This window comes from Mycetomoellerius zeteki, unplaced genomic scaffold, assembly GCF_001594055.1.
Source record: "Mycetomoellerius zeteki isolate Tzet28-1 unplaced genomic scaffold, Tzet1.0 scaffold228, whole genome shotgun sequence".
In the NCBI taxonomy this organism is placed as follows: Eukaryota; Metazoa; Arthropoda; class Insecta; order Hymenoptera; family Formicidae; genus Mycetomoellerius; species Mycetomoellerius zeteki.
In genome coordinates, this window is record NW_017257203.1 from 494,115 (window position 1) to 520,374 (window position 26,260).

The 26,260-nt window shown below is 31.0% G+C and overlaps 3 protein-coding genes across 5 annotated transcripts in view; 1 reads left to right on the plus strand and 2 right to left on the minus strand.

Annotated features, from left to right (window-relative positions):
• LOC108723272 (LIM and SH3 domain protein Lasp) overlaps positions 1-16,180 on the minus strand; it is a 40,362-nt gene extending 24,182 nt beyond the window's left edge. The window contains exons 1-2 of one of the 2 annotated variants that reach the window (XM_018448865.1): positions 16,170-16,180; positions 6,024-6,611 (exon numbers count right to left, since the gene is read on the minus strand). In XM_018448865.1, the coding sequence (XP_018304367.1) occupies positions 6,024-6,092 (69 nt within the window). In that variant the 5' untranslated portion in view covers positions 6,093-6,611; positions 16,170-16,180. Of the gene's footprint in view, positions 1-6,023; positions 6,612-16,169 lie in introns of those variants that run through there. The other variant, XM_018448866.1, reaches the window with a different exon arrangement.
• On the minus strand, positions 6,608-15,996 carry LOC108723271 (3-hydroxyisobutyrate dehydrogenase, mitochondrial). 2 transcript variants are annotated; one of them, XM_018448864.1, is made up of 8 exons: positions 15,707-15,996; positions 13,495-13,574; positions 12,458-12,636; positions 12,260-12,345; positions 11,878-12,088; positions 11,661-11,787; positions 9,238-9,409; positions 6,608-6,704 (listed from the first exon to the last, which is right to left on the minus strand). In XM_018448864.1, exons 1-8 carry the CDS (start codon positions 15,753-15,755, stop codon positions 6,631-6,633), a joined length of 978 nt encoding a protein of 325 aa, XP_018304366.1. In that variant the 5' UTR covers positions 15,756-15,996; the 3' UTR covers positions 6,608-6,630. The 2 variants fall into 2 exon arrangements, with proteins under 2 accessions (XP_018304366.1, XP_018304365.1); XM_018448863.1 differs by having other exon boundaries at positions 12,224-12,345; positions 15,707-15,994.
• A 2,053-nt stretch (positions 16,181-18,233) lies between the features above and the next one.
• Positions 18,234-24,431, plus strand: LOC108723204 (Ionotropic receptor 76a). Its single transcript, XM_018448764.1, has 12 exons — positions 18,234-18,364; positions 18,426-18,570; positions 18,818-19,000; positions 19,135-19,289; positions 19,487-19,583; positions 19,646-19,712; positions 19,996-20,236; positions 22,767-22,950; positions 23,167-23,257; positions 23,327-23,485; positions 23,557-23,640; positions 24,138-24,431. The coding sequence occupies exons 1-12, from the start codon at positions 18,262-18,264 to the stop codon at positions 24,429-24,431; spliced, it is 1,803 nt and encodes a 600-aa protein (XP_018304266.1). The 5' UTR covers positions 18,234-18,261.
• The last annotated feature ends 1,829 nt before the right edge of the window (positions 24,432-26,260 follow it).

Genomic DNA, 26,260 nt, shown 5'->3' on the forward strand with positions numbered 1-26,260 from the left:
TTTTTTTTACCGCTAAACGGTTGGAGCACTAAATTTCGGACTAGGGTACTAAATTAGCATCTAATTAGCACTAAATTTTTGACCTATTCCGAACTTGATTTTCGAGGGGGGAGGGGGTCCAGCTTCACAGACATTGAAAAGCAATAGGTCCAAAAAAGTGAGAAGTCATTTTAATCGGATTGCGATGAACCAAATACAAGGAGCATTACAACTAAATGAATTGATTAACTTCCAAAACTTGCGCAATAAAGATGAAATTGTAAATAGTTCGGAATACGTTCGAGAACATTAAATTATTGTGTAATTAATCGTGACTAATAAAATAACGATAATGCAACGACTATAGAAAAAAATGTGCAAACTCATAATTTTATATGTCGATGTAAATATTTCGACTGTGTAAAGGTAGGTACATAAATGTTATCTTATCTGTACGACATTGGCATTCTGCCACGAATAAATTCTTCAAATCGGCGAATTTCTCGACTAACAGAGAGCAACAGGTCGAGATCGACTCCCACCTGTTGTGACCGCGCGCGCGAAGCCCACGCAACGGGTAGCTCGTAATTCGTTACAATTTTGCTGCAGGTCGATTACTGCATACACACGTGTATCGTAAAATATCGTACACAATATTACCGTTCTCATATTCACGAATGAAAGTCATTCCCAGAGATTATTAAAAATAAGCAAAATCAATCTATTTAGAGAAATGATACACTGCACATATTGTACAAATCCTTAATATGATGCTGCATAATATATACATTTACTTATATATTTTCTTTTAATTATACAACTAAGATCTATATAGAATAAATAATACTTCGAGTTTTAGATTTTAAAAGTATAATTATAGACATACGTCGCGGTAATGAAACAATCATGGTTTATAATAGTCGAAATAAACGTGTCGAAGGAAATTAGAATTTCTGTATTCCCAATCTCACATTTTTCTCTTTCTTAAGAAAATATATTTTTTGAAAAATTATAATAATGAAAAGATACGGAGATGAGACTACTACAAAATAATAAAGCTATTTACAAATAAAAGACATATTCCTATTAGGCACGAGAGATAAGATAAGAGGGGAGATTGGGAATCAACAAGTAGCTGCTCTTCATTAATAGGACGTAACTTAATCATTACTGATATCCATATAACTTAGATCGCGCATGCCGTATAAAATGCGAGATAAAAAAGACGAGTAAAAATTATTTGAGAAGCATAATAAATTTAAGTATCCTTAAGTATTTATATCTTTACTCATTTAGTATCTCTCATACTCTCTTCATCACTCCTACTTTCAAAAAATATTGATAAACATTTTGCAATATCACTATCACTTATAATAATTAAAAAACATACAAGAGTATATCAATAAAAACAATGTATATAAATAGCTACTACAAAAATAAATAAGATGTTAAAAATTTACTGCAGGTATGCACGCGATAAAAGAAAAATCGCTTCTTAAATTAATATCTAAGAAAGCGGTGAAATATAATATTAAAATTACGAATAAAAAGATAATCAATTAGTTTTGATTGATTAAATTACATCTGATTAGATCATTAGAAAGTAATGCAAAGGAAGAGAAATAAATCAGAAAGCATTGCTTGCGGAAAAAAGAACCCATCGTGAGGAAGAAACTGATTAACTACGAACATTTTCCTTCATTAAACCCTTCCCTTTAATTTTCCCTTGTGCACTTCGGTCTGTTGACCGTGTAACGTTATGCGTCTCGTCTCAATTCCTCCTCGTATTGCGCCGCTCTTCCATTTCTTACCATTTCGCCAAAGAAACAAGAAAGAGACACAGTTGCAACCGCAATTTCACGAGACATCGCGAACACGCAGTGGAAACAGGCGTAAACTCGGGCGTAAACAACGATCTGCACGTAAAAGTGCATAAATCGTGCCGTAATTTACAAGTATTCTAAGTGAACAAAAAATGATATCTATTAATTGTTTTCATAATATGTATGTATGCTGTTTTCTTGTCTTAAGTAATACAAGAAATAATTTAGACAAGCATTAATTACTAAATTTGTCTCGCTAACTAAACCAAAATAAAAGGAAAATAAATTAAAAATAGAAAACGCGCGTTCGAATAATTTATTTAAAACCGACAAAATTTAATAATGTAATTTCTAAGTAAAAAGAATAAAGGGAGATTAGTATTTATTATTGATATTTATATTTTTTTATTTTTTGCCATTGTGAGCCACATTGCGACAAAAAGTCTGCTTTCATTCTCTTTGCGGGAGACACCAAAAATGGATGGATCGTGTGGTAGACGCATGCAACGCGCGAGAGGATTTAGAAAACCAACGTGGCGATCATGCGGCACGATACACATCCAAATTTAGGATCCTGACTTCCTCGACCTCTTCTCGAACGTCTGAAGCTCGTTTTCTGGCGGGGAATGTCGCCCACGCGATTAAAAAATGCTGTTAACTCGCCCAACGAGTTTTATTTATCCTCTGGTATCAAGTTGGATAAGATATTTTTTTAAGCACTCCACATATACGAATATATTTATACTTTTACATAATACGTATCTTATTAAGTCAAAAGAGTCATGAAATAAAATAATACAAATTTATAATTGCTTATTATAAAACTTCACTCCTTTTACAAAGCAAAATTGAAATTTTAGTAAAAGCTTGTGAATCTCCATTTCATCAGAGATTGAATAAATAAAAAATAACAAATTCATATATTTATATGAGCATCCGGACGAGATACGTGGAAATACATAAGAAAAAGTTAATCAGTAAGTTAATTATTCAAATTCCTTCTCAGAGTAAGACGTAATATATATTTATGACAAAACATTTAATTTTATGAGGAATTCGCAGTAAATACTGACGTAAGGTTCCGAAGTTCGCGCACTTGGCTTTAAAGTTTATTTCTAATGCAGCACGATAAACAAATCTTTAGTGCAAAGTTATCGTTTACATTTATAGAAGGAAAATTCGGCGCAAAAGTGACTAAAGAGAATAGTCAGTCCCTCTCTCTCTTCTCTTTTCTTTCCATCTCTCTGCCTATATGCAGAGAGAGAGAGAGAGAGAGAGAGAGAGAGAGAGAAAGAGAGACAATGCTCAGTATCGGTCATTCAACGTAAGAATAAACGAGACGAGAAATATCACAGCGAATGGAACTGAGAACGGCTCAGCGAGCGGAACTAAACGAGAACTGTACATCCTGTAATCTGTTTCAGAAAAAGTTTTGGTGTGCTATAATGTGCCAATCTTCTTGACATCTTGACAACGGCCGCGAGAAAAGAAACCAAACACTAAAGCCGTATTAATTGTACGTAAAATAATAATTCTTTCCCGCCATAAAAACAATTCTATGTCTTCAGAAGTGATGTTTCATCGCATTTACAATAAAGATGCGTTAATTCTATGTATTCACGGCTTAAGTTTGTATAATAGGAATAATTGATTAATTATTCAACTCTACAGTTAAATTATTAATTATACAATTTCTCTCATTTAAATTTGATAGTAAATAATTGAAGAAAAAGAAACTATTTATATATTTACAATACATAATTATATTGTATTTTAAAATAAAATAATATCAAAACAGCATAAGATTGAAATAAAATTTTTATAATTGACTAATTTCAGACTTTAGTCTCTCGCGCGAATAAAGTCGGATAAATTAGCACAGCGAATGGAAGTAAATGGAAGTTACACGCTACGGTCTTTCATAAAAACACTCGCAAGGATCCGCGCTCCGCTCACAGTTTTGAACAAAACACGAATTATAAATCCGATATTTCAAGGCTTATCCTGGACAAACGCGGAAGTTGGTATACACAATGAACGAAGCAAGAGAGTATTTGCTACATTCCGCTTGAATAGCAGCTAAAACGAAATAAGTTTCAACAAAATTTATTTTAAATGAAGCTGGAAGAATTCGTAGAAACGAGCGAAGCTAAACGAGAACCAATATCTTATTGCCTAAGAATGACCTGAAGAATAATCAACGTACTTTGTATATATACATATATAAAACTTGTTTAAGCAGATACATAATCGAATACCGTTATACATAATTATACATAGTTACGCGTACATAGATAATAAGTAAGTAAAGTAAGTTTCAACCGATAGTACCGCAAATATCATGTCTTACACATTGTAACTTTTTATTTAAAAACGTTCTGAAAATATTTAATCGAGAACACAAAATATATAAATAAAATAAAATAGAAAAGATAATTAAAATAAACTCATTAAAATGCGTCTTTTAATTTTCTACTTTTTTATCTATCCCTTTTTTGTTATTATTTCCTCTAAAATTGTCGTATTTAAATTATATTACTTTTTCATACGTGGAATACACTAAAGAGCAAAACTGTGAAACTATGTTAGGTCTTCCGCAATCTACATTTATAGATACCAGTTATAACGTTCAGTTGAACCATTGCAATCGGTTCGCGAACGGTACATCCTGCCATGTACTCCCACTCCGTTTCTGCGTATCTCGAAAAACGCTGCGTGCCCGTTGTATGTTATGCCGTAAGCGAGCATACAAATCCTACAACGATTGGAAAAGAAAATCCTCGCAAACAATAAGATTGCCACGTTATACGCTAAAAGACGTTTAAGACGAGGACGTAGTTTTGTGAGATTTACTCGTCTGATTTACTTATCCTGGCAACCGAAGACTCGTTCTTAAATAAAAGCTATCAAATGTTGGTTAAATCGCTCAAAATAATGTTCCATGTCATCCATATTTGGCATAAAAAATTTGACATTATTAACATTACTACATTCTCATTGCCATTTGATCGTATCGTATTTAAATATTATTTATTTGACTTAAATTAAAAAACAAACATCTTATTTTATTTATGTCTTTGTAACGGTCTAACAGCTTTTAGAGCGTTACAAAATACATTCAAGGTCCAGTTTGCTTAACTTGTGATTAGGCATAATCTGACACTAATGTAAAAAATGCATTTTTCTAGCTATGGTTAACGATTAAACTAATGGTTTTGTAGTAAATAACTTTCAAAGATACTACAAAACCATTAGTGATTAATCATAGTTGAAAAAACAATTTTTATCATCAAGTTAAGTGAGGTTGAATCAAAGCAATATGAGTTAACCAAATAATGAAAAACCGGATCCAAGTGTGACCAAATCTAACACGAAACATTTTGTTTTACCTTCTCGTTTTTATTTCTATATTTATTACACTTTTAAAAGCTGCTCAAAATATGACCGTCTCTACATCCATGTTTGACATATTTGACACTGTTATCATTACCATATTCTCATTTCCATTTGATGTATTGTATTTAAATATTATTCGATTTGAATTAAAAACAAACATGAATTTATGTCTTCGTAACGGTTAGTAACAGCTTTTCAAGCGTACTAGTGCATATAACAGAATTCACTACAATGTAGAATATTCTTCGCATCCTTGTGACATGGTGGGGAACCATCTCGCAGCCTTTTATGCATCAAGCGTACTTCGTCGCGAAAACGATGCGGAGTGCAACAAGTGGATTTCTCGAGTTCTTTCCAATTTTATCCAATTTCCTTTAAAACTGTTATACATATATGTATATTTATTTATTTTTAGTTACAGTTTAGAGTTTTAATTAAAACTGAATCAAACTGAACGAAAGATATCGAGGCGCAACAAGTAGACAACTCCCTTTGGCGAGTACGGAGCGTTCCACGACGTTAAACACGCGTGCATTACGCACTCACGCATGCACGCATGCACGCACGCACGCACGCACGTCGAGGAAGGCCATCGATTGGCAACGGCGCGAAGGCCGCCACTGGGCCGAGCCCTACTCAATGGGGCCGAACGAGAACGGTACATCTCTCCCGCTCTCTCCTAGAGAGCGGCACTCCTTTTGGAGCTGAGAATTCGAAAAGAATTCCAATTCCTCCAGGATTTCCTCTAGAATTTTCTCGAACTATCGAGAAAAACTCGCTGGTTCTTCCAGACGGATGAAAGATAACCGGCCTAACTCTACGTACCTTGTCGAGGCACTTGAGCTCCTCGATCGGGTAGACCGTCTTCTCGCAGCGAGCACACGTCTTGCTCATCTTTATCTCCTCTTCCTTCTCGGCTACGGTCCTCTGCCGCCGCTATCCTCTTCTCGCCTCCGCGTTCACCGTCACTCACGCGCACTCAGGCTACTGATATCTGCACGCGGTCTCGGTAATACTTTACTTACGTTTTTCGAGACACACCGGATTAAGAGCACGCACGCCCGCACGACACACGACGCACGCACGCACGCTTGTATGTACGCACACACTACAGAGACGACGGATCTCGGTACTGCACGTGCGTGACGTATATACACACTAGCGACACATCCGACCGACCGTCGTCTTTGCTGGACGACTCACGACTTGCCTCGGACAGCTGCTGGCGCCAGTTCGCTCGCGAAAATCCGGCGGGAAAAACCAGCCACCGATGACTCCGATCGTATATCTTTTCGTGACTGGCGAGTAGCGACTCGACGGCGTTCCGCGTTGGACTCTCGTTCGCGTCCCGTTCTGCGTCCCTGCCTCGCTTCCTCTCTCACTCTTTCTTCTCTCTCTCTCTCTCTCTCTCTTCTCCCGACTCGTGCGAGACTCACGGAAACGGCAGCAAGTAAATCCTCGAACTTACCACAGTCGCACCGAACCGCACTGCCCTCTCGTCCTCGTCTAATTACAAAAAAGAGCCGTCAAATAACACCGACGATAGTACTGGGTAGGATGAACACTACTACGCTAGTCAACGCGACGACTCGCCGCGCACGGTGAATGCGTGCGTCACGTGGTACAGTCCTGTCACGTGCGATTGGCGAATCGCGAGCGGGACTCAGGACCGGCTATATAATTGAGAAAACTTTGTAATTGAAAAAACTTCCTTCTATTTTTGTATATGATACTGATTCCATTCAAAACGCAAAAAGAAGCAAAAATTATGTCAATTTTGACGATATTTACACCGAAAATGTAATCCTGAAGAGCACCAAAGCGATAAAGAAACTTTCAAAAGTATAAAATATTCTTTTCTCCATTCCTGGATTGCATGGATAAAATAAAATGTTCGTTTATACACTTATTGAAAAAGCTAACGTTTCAAAAAGATAGTTACTGTAATAATTAATATTAAATATGAAAAAGTAACAATTAATACGTATGTTAATAATATTAGAGGAGCCAATAATTAATAAATCTAATTTTTGACCTTATTTTAATTAACGCTATTAATCTTAGAAACATTTTGCTGTATAAAAGAAATAAGCTGTAATAAATGTAATAAAGTTAGATTTGCGTACTACGCTAGTCAACGGTTTAGCGACGTTAAATATCTTCATTTTACGAATTTGTTTATTTTTGTTATTCTCATTAACAGACGCAATGTGATGAAGTTGCATATATGATACAATTGTTCAATAAACAAAATAAAACATAAATTGTATAGATAATGAATAAGGTTATCATTGCTACTCACGACGTACACGTTATAAAACTGCAACGTAATGAACTGTTAGATCCACGAGGACGTTGATAATATAGCGTTCTAACATACCGATTTATAACAATACCTATAAATTAAGGGGATCCTAAAGCCGTCTGTATTACCGACTAAATCGTAATTTTTGTATAACAAATACTTTTTTCCTCTTTCACAGATTAAAAAATCCTTTTTTAGGATTAAAGTATACACATTAATACATGTTTGTGAGGTGGAATTTATGCCGAGAACGATAAAAAATTTTTCTTAAGATTTCAATTTCGAAATTTTTGCCGTTTTCGGCATAAATTCTACCTCATAAACACGTATTAATGTGTATACTTTAATCCTAGAAAAGGATTTTTGAATCTGTGAAAGAGGAAAAAAGTATTTGTTATACAAAAATTACGATTTAGTCGGTAATACAGATGGCTTTAGGATCTCCTTAATAACATAGTAGTTCTTCGACGCGAAATTAACTTGAATCAAAAGTTGCAGTTAATTGTCGGTAAATACATTCTAATTGTTTGAATTATATCTTATCGCTTTATAAATATATTATTTATGCACTAACAACCACTGAGAGGTAATTTACTTATATTTGATTTATTCTTGGAATCACAAAACCATTTTTATTTTAATTTTTAAATGTATTTTATTAAAGCTCATACAAAAAGTTACAGTTTACAGAAATTATTTATTATCTTTATAAAAAACATAAATAAAACATAAATAAAAAAATAACCTTAAATTTAAATATCTGCTGTATTATAAATACGTAATATTATTTTTTTAAATTGTACTTTGCTTCTTTGTTTTCTAACATATTTAAAAAATTACATATAAAAACATGTATGCATGTATATATATGTGACATGTGTAAATATGTATATGAATACATTGAATTACAATTAGATTCTTATAGGTTTGCTACGCCTATAAAATCGACTATTGTCTATTTTTTGTAGTGTAATTTAATTTTAATCTCGGTTCAATTAACTTTTCATCTTTTTCTAGTTCTAAGAATTAAAAAAAAAAAAATGAAGAGAAAGAACTGAGGTTAAAGTTAATAATTGGTAAACATTGGTAAAATCGGGCAAGAATCAGTTAATTCTGCAGAACAGACTATTAATCTATCGACTAGTGCCCTCTACAGGTATAGAACGCGAACGAATAATGCAGTATATTTGTAATTGCACACTAAAAGAAACGATTGGCTGCTGCAGCAAATTAGATGGTAAAATATGGCATAGATTTTTAATTGGTTGCAGCAGCCAATCGAAATCCTATACTGATATTGGGAATATGTTAACGCAATCAAAAATTGGCTGCTGCAACCAAAAATTGGCTGCTGCAGCCAATTAAAAATGCTATTTGAAAGTGTATTGAATAAAGAACAAAAAACATTAATTTTTATAAATGATAATATACCAAATATACCAAATAATGTATCAAATAATATACCAAATATACCAAATATTTTGTAAATAATAGTTATACTAAATAAAAATCGTTTACTTCACTCGATATAATAAAAACATTTAATAAGGCTTAGGTCGGTATTCATAGTTAGTTCTTATATTCAAGATCATCTCAAGTTCAGCCTTGAGGTGTTACGAATCAATAAGAGAGCCACATTAGCGTATTAAGACATTACTTAAGACGATCTTGAAATAAGAATCGACTATGAATACCGGCCTTTAGTATAAATTTTCAAATCTTTTCAATTTTTACCTTTAAAGAATTGATAGATTACGCTGAAATCCTTATTTGAGAATCCTTGAGTGATGACCGTTGTATAAATCTGATGCGCCAGGGAACCGAGAGGAATCGGAGCTTGCGTTCTAGTCGCGATGGATTGTGCCAATCCCAGATCTTTGGCCATCAATGTTGTGCCGAAACCGCCCTACATGCATATACTTGTTATTTGCTTTGAAAGCTGGTATTTATAACTGTTTGTTATATTTAAAACTATCTTAAGTATAATCTTGAGATATTATAAATCAATTAGATATCCACACACAGATTTACTTAAAATATTATTTAAGAGGGTATTCTGGTTTGTCGAGTCAAAAAAATCGATTTTTCTTTTATTGCATTTTTGGAAAGTTGATAGTCTTGAAAATATGTTACCAAAGTCATTCACAGAAATAATGTATTATAAAATAATTGAATTATTCATTGTTTACTATTATAAATCGTAAATGTGTAGTTGAAACTTTAAACGTATTTTTCTCAAAACAGCATTTTTCAACCGGTTTTATTGATATATCTTGGCAACTAAGCGTGCGATCAACTTGAATTTTTGCATATTCATTTAGTACATGTTCTTTTATTACTGGGTGAAAATCCAGTATTATTTATGGGTGAAAATCAATACCATTTTTCAAAACATTACCGTTTCAACAATTTTCGATTTTTTCCTTATATTCTGGTTCCTTATATTCTAGTAATAGTGTAACTCTTATAATTTAATAATTTCTTAGGTTTTTTTGTTTCAGGACTACTAGAACTAACGGAATAATGTCAATGCGTCAAAAAGAAATTTTTTCATACGTCTTGCGTACCACCGTGTATCTTTTTTTTGTATGATACATATGGACACGAAGAAATATTTTTAAATATCTATTTTGTATAAATAAAAAGTTTCAAAAAGTTTTATATTAACATATTAATTCATTTCTTTTAAAAAATTCCTAAATAATTATGTAATTTTTAGCCTTACAAACCAGAATACTCCCTTAAGACGCGCGCGGTCTTGTATATAAATGCGTATATTGCATATATTTGTTATTTGCTTCGTAAGCTGGTATTTATAAATGTTTGTTATATTTAAGACCATCTTAAGTACAATCTTAAGATATTATAAATCAATCAGACAGCCACACACAGATTTGCGTCTTAAAATATTACTTAAGACGCGCGGGTCTTGTAATAAGAACGGTATATAACTGATATTTTCATAATCCATTTTTATTTCAAGACCGTTCTGAAGAAGTATGTGAAGATGTTAATATGGTTGTCTGATTGATTCATAACACGCAAGACATAAGATAGTCTTGTATAAAAAATGCCTGTGAACACACCGGTCTATCATTAGCTTATATGTATATGGCATCTTAAGACTTATATATTTAAGATGGTCTTAACCCTCTTTCGGCAATGTGAAATTTTCACACTTTGTCCTCAACCTGAGTCTTTAAATTTCCATACAAATTTTTATATTGTTCCGGAATATGTAAAAATCTGAAAAAAATTCTTACATAATATTTGTGATTTTTTTTAACTTTAACAAGTTTTTATCATAAAAATTTGATTATATTTTAATTATTACGAACGAAAAATCAACCAAGCCTTTAAAGTTTAATATTGCCGGTGGAAAGTTAAATATAAAAACCGATTATGAATATCGACTATAATCACACAGAAAAAAAATTTGCAGATTTTAAATATTTACTCCAATAGTACTAACGAAATATTTATTTATAGTAAATAATTATTTATTCAAAATAAGACAGTTACTTTTAAATCGAATAAATATCTGTACATATATTAAAATTTGCAAATTTTTTTTTCAGTACATATATTATTCGTTTCATACTACCTTTTCATACTAATTAGTATGAATAAAATTAATTATGAATAATAATAAATTCGAATAAATACGACAACTATATCCTCTTACATATATAAAATTATTCGTTTCAAATAAATTATAACATACATTCTACAATGAGTCGCTTAAGCTTTAAGCCGTAAGGCATTGACCAGTCACAGTCGAATATGATAAGAATATGATTGTCAATTTCTTACGACTTAAAGCCTAAAGCTTATAGATATAATAGATTACCGCACACACTTTCCGTAATCGTAAAAATTAGCCAAAAATCAGAGCTGAAAATTTTTTACAATTCTTAACTGTGCTTGACTAATTCTTACGGTACATCTTGCGATTACGGTTACGGGAAGTGTATGGGATGGTCCTAATGACTTATAAAAAGGCCGTTAGACTTTTCTGAATAAATTATATGAGCTATCAATTTTATAATCGAAAATTTTGCAATGTTATAATTCCTCCGGTTCTCGAATTCTGCTTCAATGAATCTGCAATGTAAGGAGAAAACCAGATCACGCAAAAGCATTCTGCACTCAATTACCTCATAATTCTTCGAACTAGGAACATTAGGCAGAATTCCCGGAACTGGATTATAAAGATCAGAAGACCAGCATCTGCCCGTGCTAGAGTTTACAACGTTCGCCAATATCTTGGCATCTAAGCCTAGCCTAAAATAAATCACGTATATTAAACTACTGACGCGTAAAAAAAAATAAATATGTGCGTGAGTTTGCACGTGTATCCTATTCGTATCTTACTTCTGCCCAAGGTTGAATGCCTCAGCAGTGCCGATCATACTAATGGCTAATAACATATTGTTACACAACTTAGCCGCTTGTCCCATGCCTACGTCACCGCAATGTACTATTTTAGATCCCAGAGCTTCAAGAATGGGTTTCGCATCATTAAAATCCATTTCCGTACCGCCTACCATAAATGTCAAAGTGCCATCCTTGGCTGCGTTTACGCCTATTAACATAATTTAATAAACATTTCTTATTTTAGTTGACGATTTATTCGAACATAATTTATATCTACATTTAATTATAGATCTATGTAATACTGAATTGATATTTTACATTTTTCATGAATGTTAAAACAAACCTCCCGAAACAGGACTATCAATAAATCTCAAATTACGTTTCCGAGCCTGTAATGCAATCAATTGAGACACTGATGGATCCACGGTACTGCTATCGATTAATAGAACATTCTTTTGTGCTGTACTAAAAAAAACAAATCAGCAAAACGTAAATTGCAATTTATTTATTTGACAAATCAATTTTAGACTTTAGCATTTGAAAAAAGTGCTGACTTTTAAAATTCATTTTCTTTTACCTAAGCACGCCATTCTTGCTAGTATAGACATCAAGGACATGCTGATTTGAAGGTAACATCGAGATGATAACATTAGTTTCTCTCGATATTTCAGTGACATTTGAAACACAACTCGCTCCCGCTTCTGCTAAATTCGTCATCACCGATTCATTTATATCATATACAGTGAGTTTATAACCCTAAAAGAAAAAACTTTTATTGATGAGGATCGTTTAATTGAAAGAGACAGTGATTCATTAATAGCGATTTCGGCTGGGATGCACTAGTGCACATATAGCTCATACACAATTGCCGTAAAAATATATTAAAAACAGGTTAAATCATACAATCTTCAATACATTTTATTGTACTGTTAATAAAACATGTATTTCATAATTTGCAATTTGTTTTTGTACTCATAGTGATTTCGGCTGGGACGTACCGACTGCATATTTCAGGTATTCTTTCGTACAGGCCATTTTATGAGACGCTGAAAAACAGCATGAGTGTGATCACGTGATATCAATGTTGACACTAGCGTCTCTACATATGTATATAGCACTACATATTTTTCATTTATTTTCATTGTCTAGTGTCAATTTTGATCATATATTATATTTTGACGCTGAAAATGAGCATCGAGCATCAGCATGAAAAGCATCTTATTCACGTTATAATGAATGATTTATATGTGCTCATGAAATTGTTAACATCATCGTCATCAAGTGCGATGATGAATTAATATACCTGATAGAACGTAAAAAAAACGAACAAATGTTAAAAGTTAAAATTACATTGAAGAGGTTGTGCGGAAAACGTACGTTCAATAAAATAGTTCAGTTTTGCAAGTTAGATCAACTATAATAATGTGATTTATTGCATAGAAAATGTTTATTTAGAGTTTCGAACTCATTTCCGAATGTCGCGAGAGACGTACTACGAAATAATAGAGAAATTCGAAAGATCAACATTTTACAGTATAAAACGGTTTTAATATGCACCAGTGCACACCAGTGTGTTACTAGCCGAAATCGCTATAAATTTAAATCAGTTATTACCTTCTTCAGCAGGTTTATCGCCATGTGACCGCCCATATTGCCCAATCCGATGAATCCGATTTTTGAATAGTATCTTGTTCCTAAACCCATAAAACATATTAATGTTAAACACATCTGCTTTGTAAAAAATAAGAAATTTATACGTTTTAATATGTAAGTTATGTTTAATCATTGCGATTTAGTAATTTCACAGCAGTAAGGACAGTCACACAGATTTTTCGTAACAATAATATGTAAGACGCACCGTATAATAATTAGCCAATCAGCTGAAAATTTTTGATAATTTTTTACTGTAATTGGCTAATTCTTACGCTGCGTCTTATGGTCATGGTTACGGAAAGAATATGTGCGGTGGTTCTACAATACTGAGATCGAGCTAGCGCCTATATTATTATTATGCATAAATGAGGATCTCATCATTTTAAGGGGATCCTAAAGCCGTTTGTATTACCAACTAAATCATAATCTTTGTAACAAATAACAAATACTTTTTTTCTCTTTCACAGATTCGAAAATCCACAAAAAATTTCGAAATTGAAATCTTAAGAAAAATTTTTTATCATTCTCGGGGGGCATAAACTCTACCTCACAAACACGTATTAATGTGTATACTTTAATCCTGAAAAAAGATTTTCGAATCTGTGAAAGAGAAAAAAGTATTTGTTATACAAAAATTATGATTTAGTCGGTAATACAAACGGCTTTAGGATCCTCTTAAATGCTAAAATGTTTTATCTGATCATTCAATGTCTGTGAAATTTGTATTTATATAAATATGAAATCCCAGGAAAAAAATCAGGAAGCCTTTAAAGTCTATTTTGACTTCAAATTATGGCACAAAATTATACGCACACACGCGCGCGCGCGCACACACACCCTGGTGAAAATAACAATCGGAGCGTAAGTCGAATGTAATGGGAGAGTAATAGAAGCATAAACGAAACTTCTAGCAGGCGAAAATTGAAACAACGGAACGTAAAAGAGGTATTTACGCTTCTTGTACGTTCCGTTGTTTCAATTTTCGCCTCCTAGAAGCTACGTTTACGTTTCTATTAAGGTAAATTTTCACGAGCTACTTAAACAGATTGTTTCAGCGACAAAAAGGATTACGTGGTCAAAATTGACGAATATCAAGCGTCTATTTTGATCACGTGATCCTTTTTGTCGCTGAAGCCGGTTTGAGCAGCTCGTGAAAATTTACCTGTACTCTCCCATTACATTCGACTTAAGCCCATTCTACATGAGACGCAGAACGCAGGTCGCAAAACTAGGAACCAACCTAACGTATTTTAATCATCGTATGCTTGTAGGACGTAGAACGCGGGACGCAGAAAGTTGAAGTTCACCCATTTTGTTATACAAGAGCATTATATGACTAAAATACTGATATTTACACGTTAATTTCAATCTTTCAATACCATATTCATTGAATTTAACCACTAAAACAAGGTTAGTTAGATCACATAATAAAGATTAGCTAGGTTAGAATCTCACATTTAATTCACTGATTACCACACAGTGGCATTTTACTTGGCACTGATATCAATGATTATATTATATATCCACTAATTCAGATTTAGAGAGAACAGATTTGTTTTATAATAATTTTATACAGCAAAAATGATCATATTTTGTTGCAATTTTAGGTCAATAATTTTTAAACTAGTTAGTGGATCTAAATAAACTTTTACATGAATATTTACTATTGTTTTATTAATATACGTATAAAATTTTATTTATTTTTTAATATTACTTGCTTATCAAATTTTCAAATAAGTAAAACGCGATTTTACATAAGAATTAAGACCAACAGAAAAAAATTTTTAATTAATGAAAGAATTGTGCTCAAATTTTACATAGATACCTAAACGTAATAATAGAACAATCTATAAAATTGTTAAATTCTTAATATTTTAAAAGTAGATACTAAACAACTTTAATTAGTAACAAAGAAAACACAATTCACTTTAAAGAATAAAAAATGTTTTTTAAATATTCTTTCATAACATATGTATATAAGAATAAAAATATTCTTCAATAAAGAAAAATATTCCTTAATAAACCATTTTTTTAAATATTCTTTCGTCACATATATATAAGAACACATTATCATTTCTCACTAGGTTATGCATAATAATAATCGTATTAGAATCATTTCAATGAATTGATTTGGAATAAGTGTTAAAAAAAATTAAATAAGTAAAAATATTACCTGCTATCATGCTGATAGATAATTTTGTAAGTACTGTGAAAACACTCATCTTGGATACTTTACGAAAATAATGAATTATGAAAATCCACAAATAAATGTCATGTCATGAGCAAAGAACATACTAATATTTATGTCGATCAATTTATGTCGGACGAATGAAAACTTGTTTCGAGACACGCAATCAACTGCTCATTAGCATGCGTTTGTGTGTGTTAAAGAATTGTTATAAGATAAATCTTTCGCAGAGAAAAACAGAAATATTTTGTAGAAGAACACTGTCGATAACACGAAAACACGACTGTAGCAACGTCTTATCTATGAGTTAGCATAAAAATACATTACGTAACTTGAAAAGAATGGATAATGAATGACGCTTTAAAGGCGGGTAATTCGAATGAATTCTTCATAATTTGCTCATCCATCATTCTCTCATTAAAAAGACAAATTACTTCAGGAAATAAACTTCTCTCTATCCCCATGAAATAATAATCATAATATATTTTTTGTATTAATTACTTTAAAATAAAAATTATAATTAAAAGAATAATTAACAAATTAATTTTTCCCATGATTATTACAGGCTACTTATTTGAAGCTCGTGAAACTTCCTACTGGTATCTTTTTTTGCAAATCGTAAATTCACGGCCATTAGTCAGTAGAGATTATTTTGATCATAGAGCGATTAATAGCGCTCGCGATAACGAATATTAATATTCCAGCAGTATGTCATTATTATTTACGATGCGAGTATAAATACGTCAAAATATAAATAATCGTTATTATTGTCACGTCTGCATATTTCTATTCAGCTGTTTTCCTTTCTGTTAGAAGTATTCATTAATACCTTGCGTATTTTATTTTTTATTATTATAAATGACTGTTCTGTAACATACTAGGGAGTTATTAACATTGTTTTATAATTTCTCTTCTTTTATAATTTATAAAATGCGACGGCATTAAATGAATTCTTTTGTCAATAGAGTATTACGATAATAAAAATATGTCTCTGCAAGTTGCAATCTGATGACAATCAAACACAAATCTATTTAAAATATCAAATATTTCCGTTGAATATTTAATTAAGTGCTATTAGAATTAATTATGTGAATGTTATTAATAATGTTAATTAATTAATTTTATATAATTAATTTAATTAATTTTGACATTTTTAAATTAATTATTAAACAATTATCTAGAAGAAAATTGTCTTTCAATATCATTGATATTGTTATAATAAGTAACTACGCAGGTAACTTATTTTACCGAAATTTAACAACATGTAAATGTATTATTGTAAATGTTTGAAATTAAAAATATTTGTGAGAGTAATGTTGATGCATATTTTGTTGAATATCATATTTTACTGCTATACGTAAATGCTGAACATCAAGTATCTTTATGTAGATCAGTAGAACCAAGGACATTTCGCAATTTGTTAGACAACCCTTGTTTTATCAAGATATAATGAATTCACTATATATTTAGCTTCGTTACTGTCGTTACGAGGTACGCTATCAGTAAATTTTTTATAGATCACTAATTAAACGTCATAAGCAACGTTGCAGCCGATAATTGAACAAATGTTTCTTTATCCACCGCGTAATTACACTTATATCAGCTATGTTGGTCTAGCTACATGTTTATTCAGAGATCGCCATCGAGGTAGTTATCTGCTGTCAAATTACACCCCCCGAGTGTCTCATATGTACGCAATGCTATAACGTGAACAGCATGTATAAGTACGTTCGTACAGACATCATCTCACATGCAATTTCATTTCAGGTAATCTATTAAGTCGACTTTTATTCTCATGTCAGACTTACTCGTGTTAAGTATTACTAGTTGTTGAGTGTAATATTATTTGTAAAAACTGAGAGGAACTTGTGGTATATATAACGATAATCAAGTAAGTTGGCTTATTTTGATAATTAATTAATTAATGATTTAGTTTTAATTAAGTATATTTAAACCAATTTAATATCAATTCATTAATAACACTACTTAACATTCTAGTAAGTAAAAGAATTAGTTATACTTATCCTTGTTAAAAAGGTTAACTTGAATCTTATTAAAAAAGCTTTTATATAATACGTTGATACGTCATTAACAGTGCATTTCGTAATTTCAGAGAAATTAAATAAGCAATATTGTAAACAAATTGAAAATTAAAACGTAGTATACATACAACAATCATTTAATGATTTAGTTTTAATTAAGTATATTTAAACCAATTTAATATCAATTCATTAATAACACTACTTAACATTCTAGTAAGTAAAAGAATTAGTTATACAAATTTACGAGGTACTTTTAACTTCTGCGTTGATACTTCAAAACATGCATAATTGTTTATTGATTTATACCATTATTAATACCATGATTTATACTATGATTAATTATCGTTAAAGGATTATCATTAAAAAATATTTGTTGAAGATTGCATTGTTAAATTCTAACAATTTTTTTACAATGACTTAATTATCATGAAAGTGAACTCAATGTTTGGCGTTTTATTACTCATCATTATTCCGGTGTTAACTGACAAGAGAAATATCATGAAGAATTCCAAAACGGAATCCTGGATTTCTACAGAAAATTTTACGACAATGATCAAGAAATCATTTCTTTACTCCAAATGTTGCAATATTTTTTTAAGTGGTTCGTATTTCTATTATTTCACAAAAATAATGTGCAGCCTATAAAGTAAATTATCTTTCAGAATCGATTTATGATGTGGACACATTACTTCATCAATTTATCAATATTTATCCGCGCGAATATGTTTTACACCAAAGACTCTATAATTGTCAAGGATATTTCTTATTGGGACCAACGGATGGAGAAATAGAAAACGCTATGCGAGTGTAAAATAAAACACAGATATATTCATATAGATTTATATATATGTATATATAAATCTTAATCTTTTTTATGATAATAATACAGAAAAAATACAATTAAATTTAATAATATATATAAAATGTAGAATATAAAAATGAAAGATCAATATATGAAATAATACATGCGACTAGTAAAAATATCATATAATATTACTCTAAAATTTATGTAAGTATATATATCGTATTAAATGTAAGTTATATTTTTCGGCAGTGTACCTTCGTCCATTTCAACAACAGAAATTCTTATTATCATCAATGGTGAATTAAAAAATACTTCAAAGCTTTTTGATGTCTCTTTATTTGGAAATTCCAACGCAAATATTGTTTCAAGATCCGGAATTTGGACTTTGTCAGAAAATTATTTGAAACCCAGATTTTTTTTTAAAGTACATAGGTAGACAATTTTTATAATCATTTTATATATTTATAATAAAACTATCAATTTATTTTGTTAATATTATTCTACTTTTTTACATTAATAAAATGTATGTAAACGAATATATTATATGCTTTGAATATATATCATAGTTACGAAGAATTGATGTCTGAATTCAATATCGTTAATATGAAAGGTAGAGAATTGCAAGTATGTACTTTTCATCAGCCGCCTTTTTCCTATCTTAATAAAACAATAAAAAAAGTAATTGACGGCATGGAAGAAGATGTTTTCCTAGCAGATAGCGGTGAATAAAATTATTTAAACTCAAAATTAATCTCATCTGCTTTATTATTTCAACAATCTTTGAGATGACTTTTATATATATATATATATATGTAGTGTATATAATATGTAGTGTTGTTAGATAAATTTGAAAAAATCACGAAAAACTAAACGTTATAAAAATAAAGTGATACGATAATATGTTTACATGTTTTACAGATAATGAAAAGGATGGAATAGAAATGAAAATATTTTTAGTTATGGCGGAGAAATTAAATTTTACTTGGACAATACGAAAGCTGAAAGGAAAATACAGGTAACTTAACGTATTCGTTATATTAATACAAATATTAATCTTAGAAATGAACTAATTTTTAGATATGGTCGACGCATAAATAATACAGAGTGGCATGGCGGCGTCATTCAACTCGTACTAGAGAAAAAGGTATAATAATTCGAATTAAAGTAATGTAAATTCTAATAAAGTAACACTGTCGAAACATTGTGAACTTTCATTATAAAAACTGTAATAATATTTATTCAAGTTTATAATTATGATATTACTTGAAATTTGTTTTTAATATATTCTAAACATTTCTCATATTTTAAATGTAAAAGAAAAAATGCTCCAAATAGAAATCTTCTTTCGCCTAAAAAATTAAATATTCTTTTAAATTCAAATAAAATATAATAGAATAATTTAAAATAATTTCTGCTCTTACATAAAGGTTGATTTAGCATTTGGAAATGTCCGGTTAACGCCGAATCACTACCAATTCGTGAATATGTCCACACCGTGGGTCCAAATGTTAACGCAATTTTTGGTACCGCGACCACAACCAATCACCAATTTCTGGGCGCTCATGAGACCTTTCTCGATGGGCAGTTGGATACTTGTGTTAATTATGTTGATTGCTAAGAGCATGTATATGTATATACGAGCTAGAGTCGATCCACAATTTCCGAAACGTAAGTTAAAAATGTCGTTTACACTGACGATCAAAAACAAAGCATGTCATTTAAATGTTTTTATAAATGCAAACTTTCTAAATGTGCAATCAATTTGATTAACCAATCACAATTATTGCTTTCAAGTGCTTCATGCACATGTTTAAGATAAGATTTAAAAAGTTTTTACAACTATAACTCATATGATAATATAAAATAATTATTAATATAGCTCAATCAGAATAAATCAATAAATAAAAGTAGGGCTACGAACCAATTACAATATAAAGAATATTTAATAATCATACATACAAACGTTTCGACACCGATCGGGTCATTTTCAATGTAAACACAAACATTATTACATAAATTATCGGAATATTCGGTTAAATTATAAAGTCCAGTAAAACGTCGATTATTTCGTATTCGCTATATGCGGTCCATATGTAAAAGTATCATATGGTAAAGGTGATCTCATCTAACTTTTCAAAATTCTACAATCTTACAAATAATTCCAAATAATAACTTGACATTGCGTTACAGTTTTAAATTATCAAGTATGTATATTTTATATATAGTAATTTAGTACCACACAATTAAGTTATATACATAAATATACTTTAATTTGTCGTAATGATGTAAGTCAGACGCCGAGAGGAAAACGTAAAATTAACTAACAGTTATATACAGGGTGGACCAAAAGTCTGGATACACCCAAATATCTCATAAACGATACATTTTAGAAAAAAATGTTTCAAACAAAAGTTGTAAAGCTTAAAAAGACGCATTTAACGATAATAGTTATTTGACCTAGAATAGGTCACTTAATAGATCACTCAGAACCTTAACGTGACCTTGGCGTTATCAAGGTCACATCAAGGTCAACTTAATTTTTTTAAACCACCTTTTTAATCACCTACTTTTTATTTCAGATTCTTGTAGGTTATGTTGAGACATTTTCAAAAAACATATAAATTCTTTTCCGATGAGAACTTCCTGAGTTATGAGTCTTTAAAGTTTAAATACCGCCGGCATTAGAATTATCCAAAATGTACCGCGTTGCTCGGTCGGATTTACATCTCTTGTGTGCGTGAGTGCACGTGTGCGCGCGCGCGTGCGCATGACAATGAGCTAATCGGTAATAAAAAGTACTACAAACGTTTTCCAACGTTTCAGGCCTAATTAATGCCACTTCGGTAATAATTCGGTGTCGTAACTCATTTAAATTTCGAGGTTTAGTTTTGTAGACTGGTCAAGCTGTACAAGGTCAACAGTTCGAACATTTATTATAACGCAAACTCATGTTCATTTGTTTCTACTTGCTAATTCACTCACACACCCGCTCGCTCACTCACTCGCTCAATCGTTCGATCACTCTCTCAATTGCTCGATCACTCACTCATTCCCTCACTCACTCGACCATTTACTCACCCACTCGTTTGCTCGCTCGCTCAATTATTTACACGCGCAACAAACACACACACACGTATAACGGAGAAGGTTGGAGTCAAAAAATACTAGAGGAGTGACGAACTCTAGGATCCTGATCTGCGTCATACACGCGCACGCACGCACGCACTCATACAATTCACATAAGGTATTGTGAAAAATTTTTCCGTTATTTTTTTGTTAACCGTTCCACTGTCAAAATTAATGTGGAATTTTAATCTTTTTTGTATAGAAGTAAAGATAAATTCCAGTGGATAACTATTACTTAAAAAGATATTTATTGCCTTAATCAAATTATTTTGTTGAAAACGAGGATGACACAATCGTATAATTTTGTCAACAAACCCGTATACTACACCTTTCTTGTGACAAAGTGGATGGTGTGAATTAAAATTCAGAAATCTGCCAGAAAAAGTCGCCTTACGATACACGTCAAAAACTAACATCTGCTCCTCCACAATCGACATAGTATCTAAGAAGCTTAATTTTCCATCCGTGCCAACTTCCATAGTGAATTGTAATCTACCATGTAATGAGTTAAAAATTTTTTAAATGTCATTAATGCTCTCTGATGGAGCAGCTAAAATAATGTCATCCACATATCGAAAATAGAATAACAGTTTAACTGGTAATTTTTCAATTGCTATTCTTTCCAAATCCTGCATAACCATATCAGCTGCGATTGAAGACAAACGTGACCCCATAGGAATACCAAAAATTTGTTTATAAAATTTATTATTAAACATAAAAAAAGTAGAGTTTAAAACCATACGAACAGCAATTAAAAACTCCTTCAAGGGTATATCAGTTTTCATGGATATACATTCCCATCTTTTTGTAATACAATCAGACACCAGTTCCACGGGAACATTTGTAAACAAGGAAATGACATCCAATGTCATATGATAATGTTTGTGTGACATAAAAAGTTATATACTTTATTCAACAGTTCTTTTCTTTATCTGCAACTTTTCTATTTTTATAAAACAATAAAACAATAATAAACTTTCAATTTTATAGTTGCACGCTATGATATAATACTGTTTAGGTAAAATATATGATTTGTAAAAAAGCAAAATGTAATTGAAATATATTCTCTTAGGTTTTCGGAGCATTTTTTGTACGATTACGGAATTGATCGGTCGTTTAGTGGGCATGTGGATGCCTCGAAATACTGTCAATGCTAGACTCGAATTGCATTTATGGCAAACTGCAGGATTTCTATTGGTAACTGCATACTGTAGCAGTCTTGCAGCAAGACTTACAAATTCGGAATATGAAGACAGGTAACGACTATTTGTGTGTATGTGTGTGTGTGTGTGTGTGTGTGTGTATCTCTAAACTTTAGTATTATAATTTAATTAATTAATGAATATATAATCATTTGTCACCTACACTAACTTCTCTTTATTAAGGAGAATCTTTTTTCTTCTTATTAAAAAGAATCTCTTTTTGTTTATATTTAGAGTAAAAGATATCTAAATCGCGCATTATATTTATAGAATCGATACGATACGTCAATTTCTCGAGGCTGATTTATTATGGGGTCATAAAGGTCCAGTACCATTTTGGCCTGACTACCTTGACTTGGATGTAAGTAAAATTTATATTCATACAAACAGTCATTTTTCCTAATAACACGATAAACGTATATAATTTTAGGATATTTACGCGAGCCAGTTGTCGTCGAGATATATACCTGTGAAAGGTCAAGAGGCATACCTACATACATTAATCGAACAACGTAAATTTGCAATTTATGGGTTTGTTATAGACTCGATCTTCTTTCCTGAAGATGATATCTTCAACGAATATATTAAAGTAAGAAGCAAAAATACGTTTATTTAAAACATTAAAAATAATCAAAATGAACCGTAAACTGTGTTTGTAAGAATTATAGACTCATGAAAGAAAGCACGGGCAACTATTATTCGTCGTTTGTGGTCCAATCATGGCTGTTACAACCTATCGATATGGTAATATGACAATCATATTTAATTATTATCTTTATATCTCTTATTTGTAAAATATTGTAAAAATATACTGCTTATATAGCTAAATTTAAAATTATTTTCTTTATCAAAACATTTAAGATATTGATTTTATGAGATTAATATAAACATATTATATATTTAATGTTAACGATCACACAGACAGAGATTAATGTAAATATGTTAAGCAGTATGTAAAAAATTATAATGATTAGTAATTCGAAGTACAAATCAAATTATTAATAATCTTTTTATTTCAACAAATGAAATTTATGAAAAAAACTATAGTTTTTATCAGTGTAAATTAACTTTAAGTTCGATTTAACTTATTTTTATTCTTTTCTAATTATAAGAATTAGAGAAAGGTAAAGAGTAATTAAATCGAGATTAAAATTTAAATCTACGTTGATAGAAGTGGACATAGATATCATGTCAGCGGAACAACACTTTTCTTTTTATCTAAACATTTTCTTATTTTTTAGGTAATGCTTTGGTTAAGGGAGAGTGGTATCGCCCTCTTTCATCTTAATAATGTTATGCACCGAAGAATTAGTTTTAATCTTCGTGAAGTTGTCAAGGAGCATGATAGTCTTGATGGAATTTATAGACGCCTTGGGCTGACACCATTAGGTGTTGGATTTTTAGTGCTCATTGTTGGTCTACTAGCATCTACAATAATATTTTTCTATGAGTTGAAACAAGCATCTAATTCGCGATCGATTCGCGAGGTATTCCGAGATATCCAAAAGAAACGGCAAATATACAAATCACACTGAGAAAAAACGAAATAGTTGTAGCAATTATAAATTTGGCAACTTTTGCAATTGAAGTACCTGTAACTAGTTTTACAAAGTAATAGAAACTAAAGTAGTGCTGAATATTATAAAAATATAGTCACGGTAACAAATTGTATGCACTATTAATTGGTAGTGAAATAGTGACTCAACTACATTGAGTAGTTACTTGGACTTCATGCAAATAGATATAACAATTACATTTTTCTAGTTTAGACAAAAATTTTTAAAGTGTCGCTCAGTACGAGTAGTACGCGGCTTTGTCACCAGAGGGACGTAGATAAGTTCAGTTTCTCCTAAGAAGGAAACCACTCAGCTTACGATAAAAGGCGCAGCGTTGGTTTCAAACTTGGAAGACAAAAATAAATAAGAAATGCATACACAAATTTGTAACTATGTATTATAAAGCTTTAATAACAACAATAAGTAAATTAAGTGAACTAAGAAAATATAGTAATATTAACCATTTATAAATTGATTATATGGTTAATGTACTATATTTTCTTAGTTCACTTAATCTAATATTCTTATTAGAATTTAATAATATGTATATAGTTGAGGCGCTATTTCACTACAAATTTATAGTCACTGATACTTTTTTCTCTGAGTGCATCAGCTTATAAACGAATATATCGTAAAGGAGCTGAGCCAATAGATCGCAATTCAAGTAATGAAAATTTCGACTCATTTATAATTAAGTCTGTTGGTCATACAACAAGTATGGAATCTGCATGAAAATGTAATAATAAGAGTTTTCATAATAATTTAGGTAACATGTCCATATAAGTATTATTTATTTTTTTATTTCGTAAAATATTAAATTAATACTAAATTTATGTATGCGATTCTTACAAAAGAAGGACATTTGGGAACAATATATTAATATTGTACGTATGTTCAATAAAAAAAAAATTGTAACCTATTTCAAAATGCGTGTGTATAAATTTACTTAAATGCAGTATCACTTTTACACAAATCACTTTGAAACATGAAACTGGTTCAAAAGATAAAGTACTTACGCAATGAAATTACATAGAATCAATCTTTTTATGTAGAAGTAGTTGTTTACGTCAAAATTTTGTTCTTTTATTGAGATAAAAAATATCTGAACATATCCGACCTTTGAATATCTCTGACAACATATATACTTTTAATAAATATTTTTACATATCACTTGTAGATAGGTAGAACGGATTAAATTGAGTCGAAAAGTCCTTTACCATATTTTCGCGATTTTTTTTAATTATGAGCAGAATGTAAAAATTGACGCATCAAACAATTTTGAAATATCTTTAAGAGTTCTTCAAGAAACATCTTCAGGATAATTCGTAAAGAACTCTGAAAAAGATCTTGTTTTATACGTCGATTTTATCTACTTTTTCAGCAATCTTTAGAAATTAACATCTCGTTAACTATTGCGAAAATCGCAAAATTATAGAGGATTTTTTGACTCAGTTTAGTCCGAAAGCGTCCTACCTGTCCACAAGTGATATGTCAAAAAGTTTGGGACACCCTGTATATATATTATATTAACTCTGTCTTTCGCACAGCAACGTTTAATTATTTCATTGGAAACATTATTCATTTCAATTATACAGGGTGTTTCCAAATTAAATGGCAAAACTTCGGGAGCGTGTAGAGGAGTAAAAAACTAAGAAAAAAAGTCCTATAGACATATGCTCGTTTTTGCTCCGTTTCAGAGAAATCGAAAAAAAATGTTTACATTTCTTGCCATATCTAGCACCGACATATTTGATTACATTTTCCACTTTCTGTTATGAATTTGTCAGTCGCTCTTTGAAAGCCTTTAA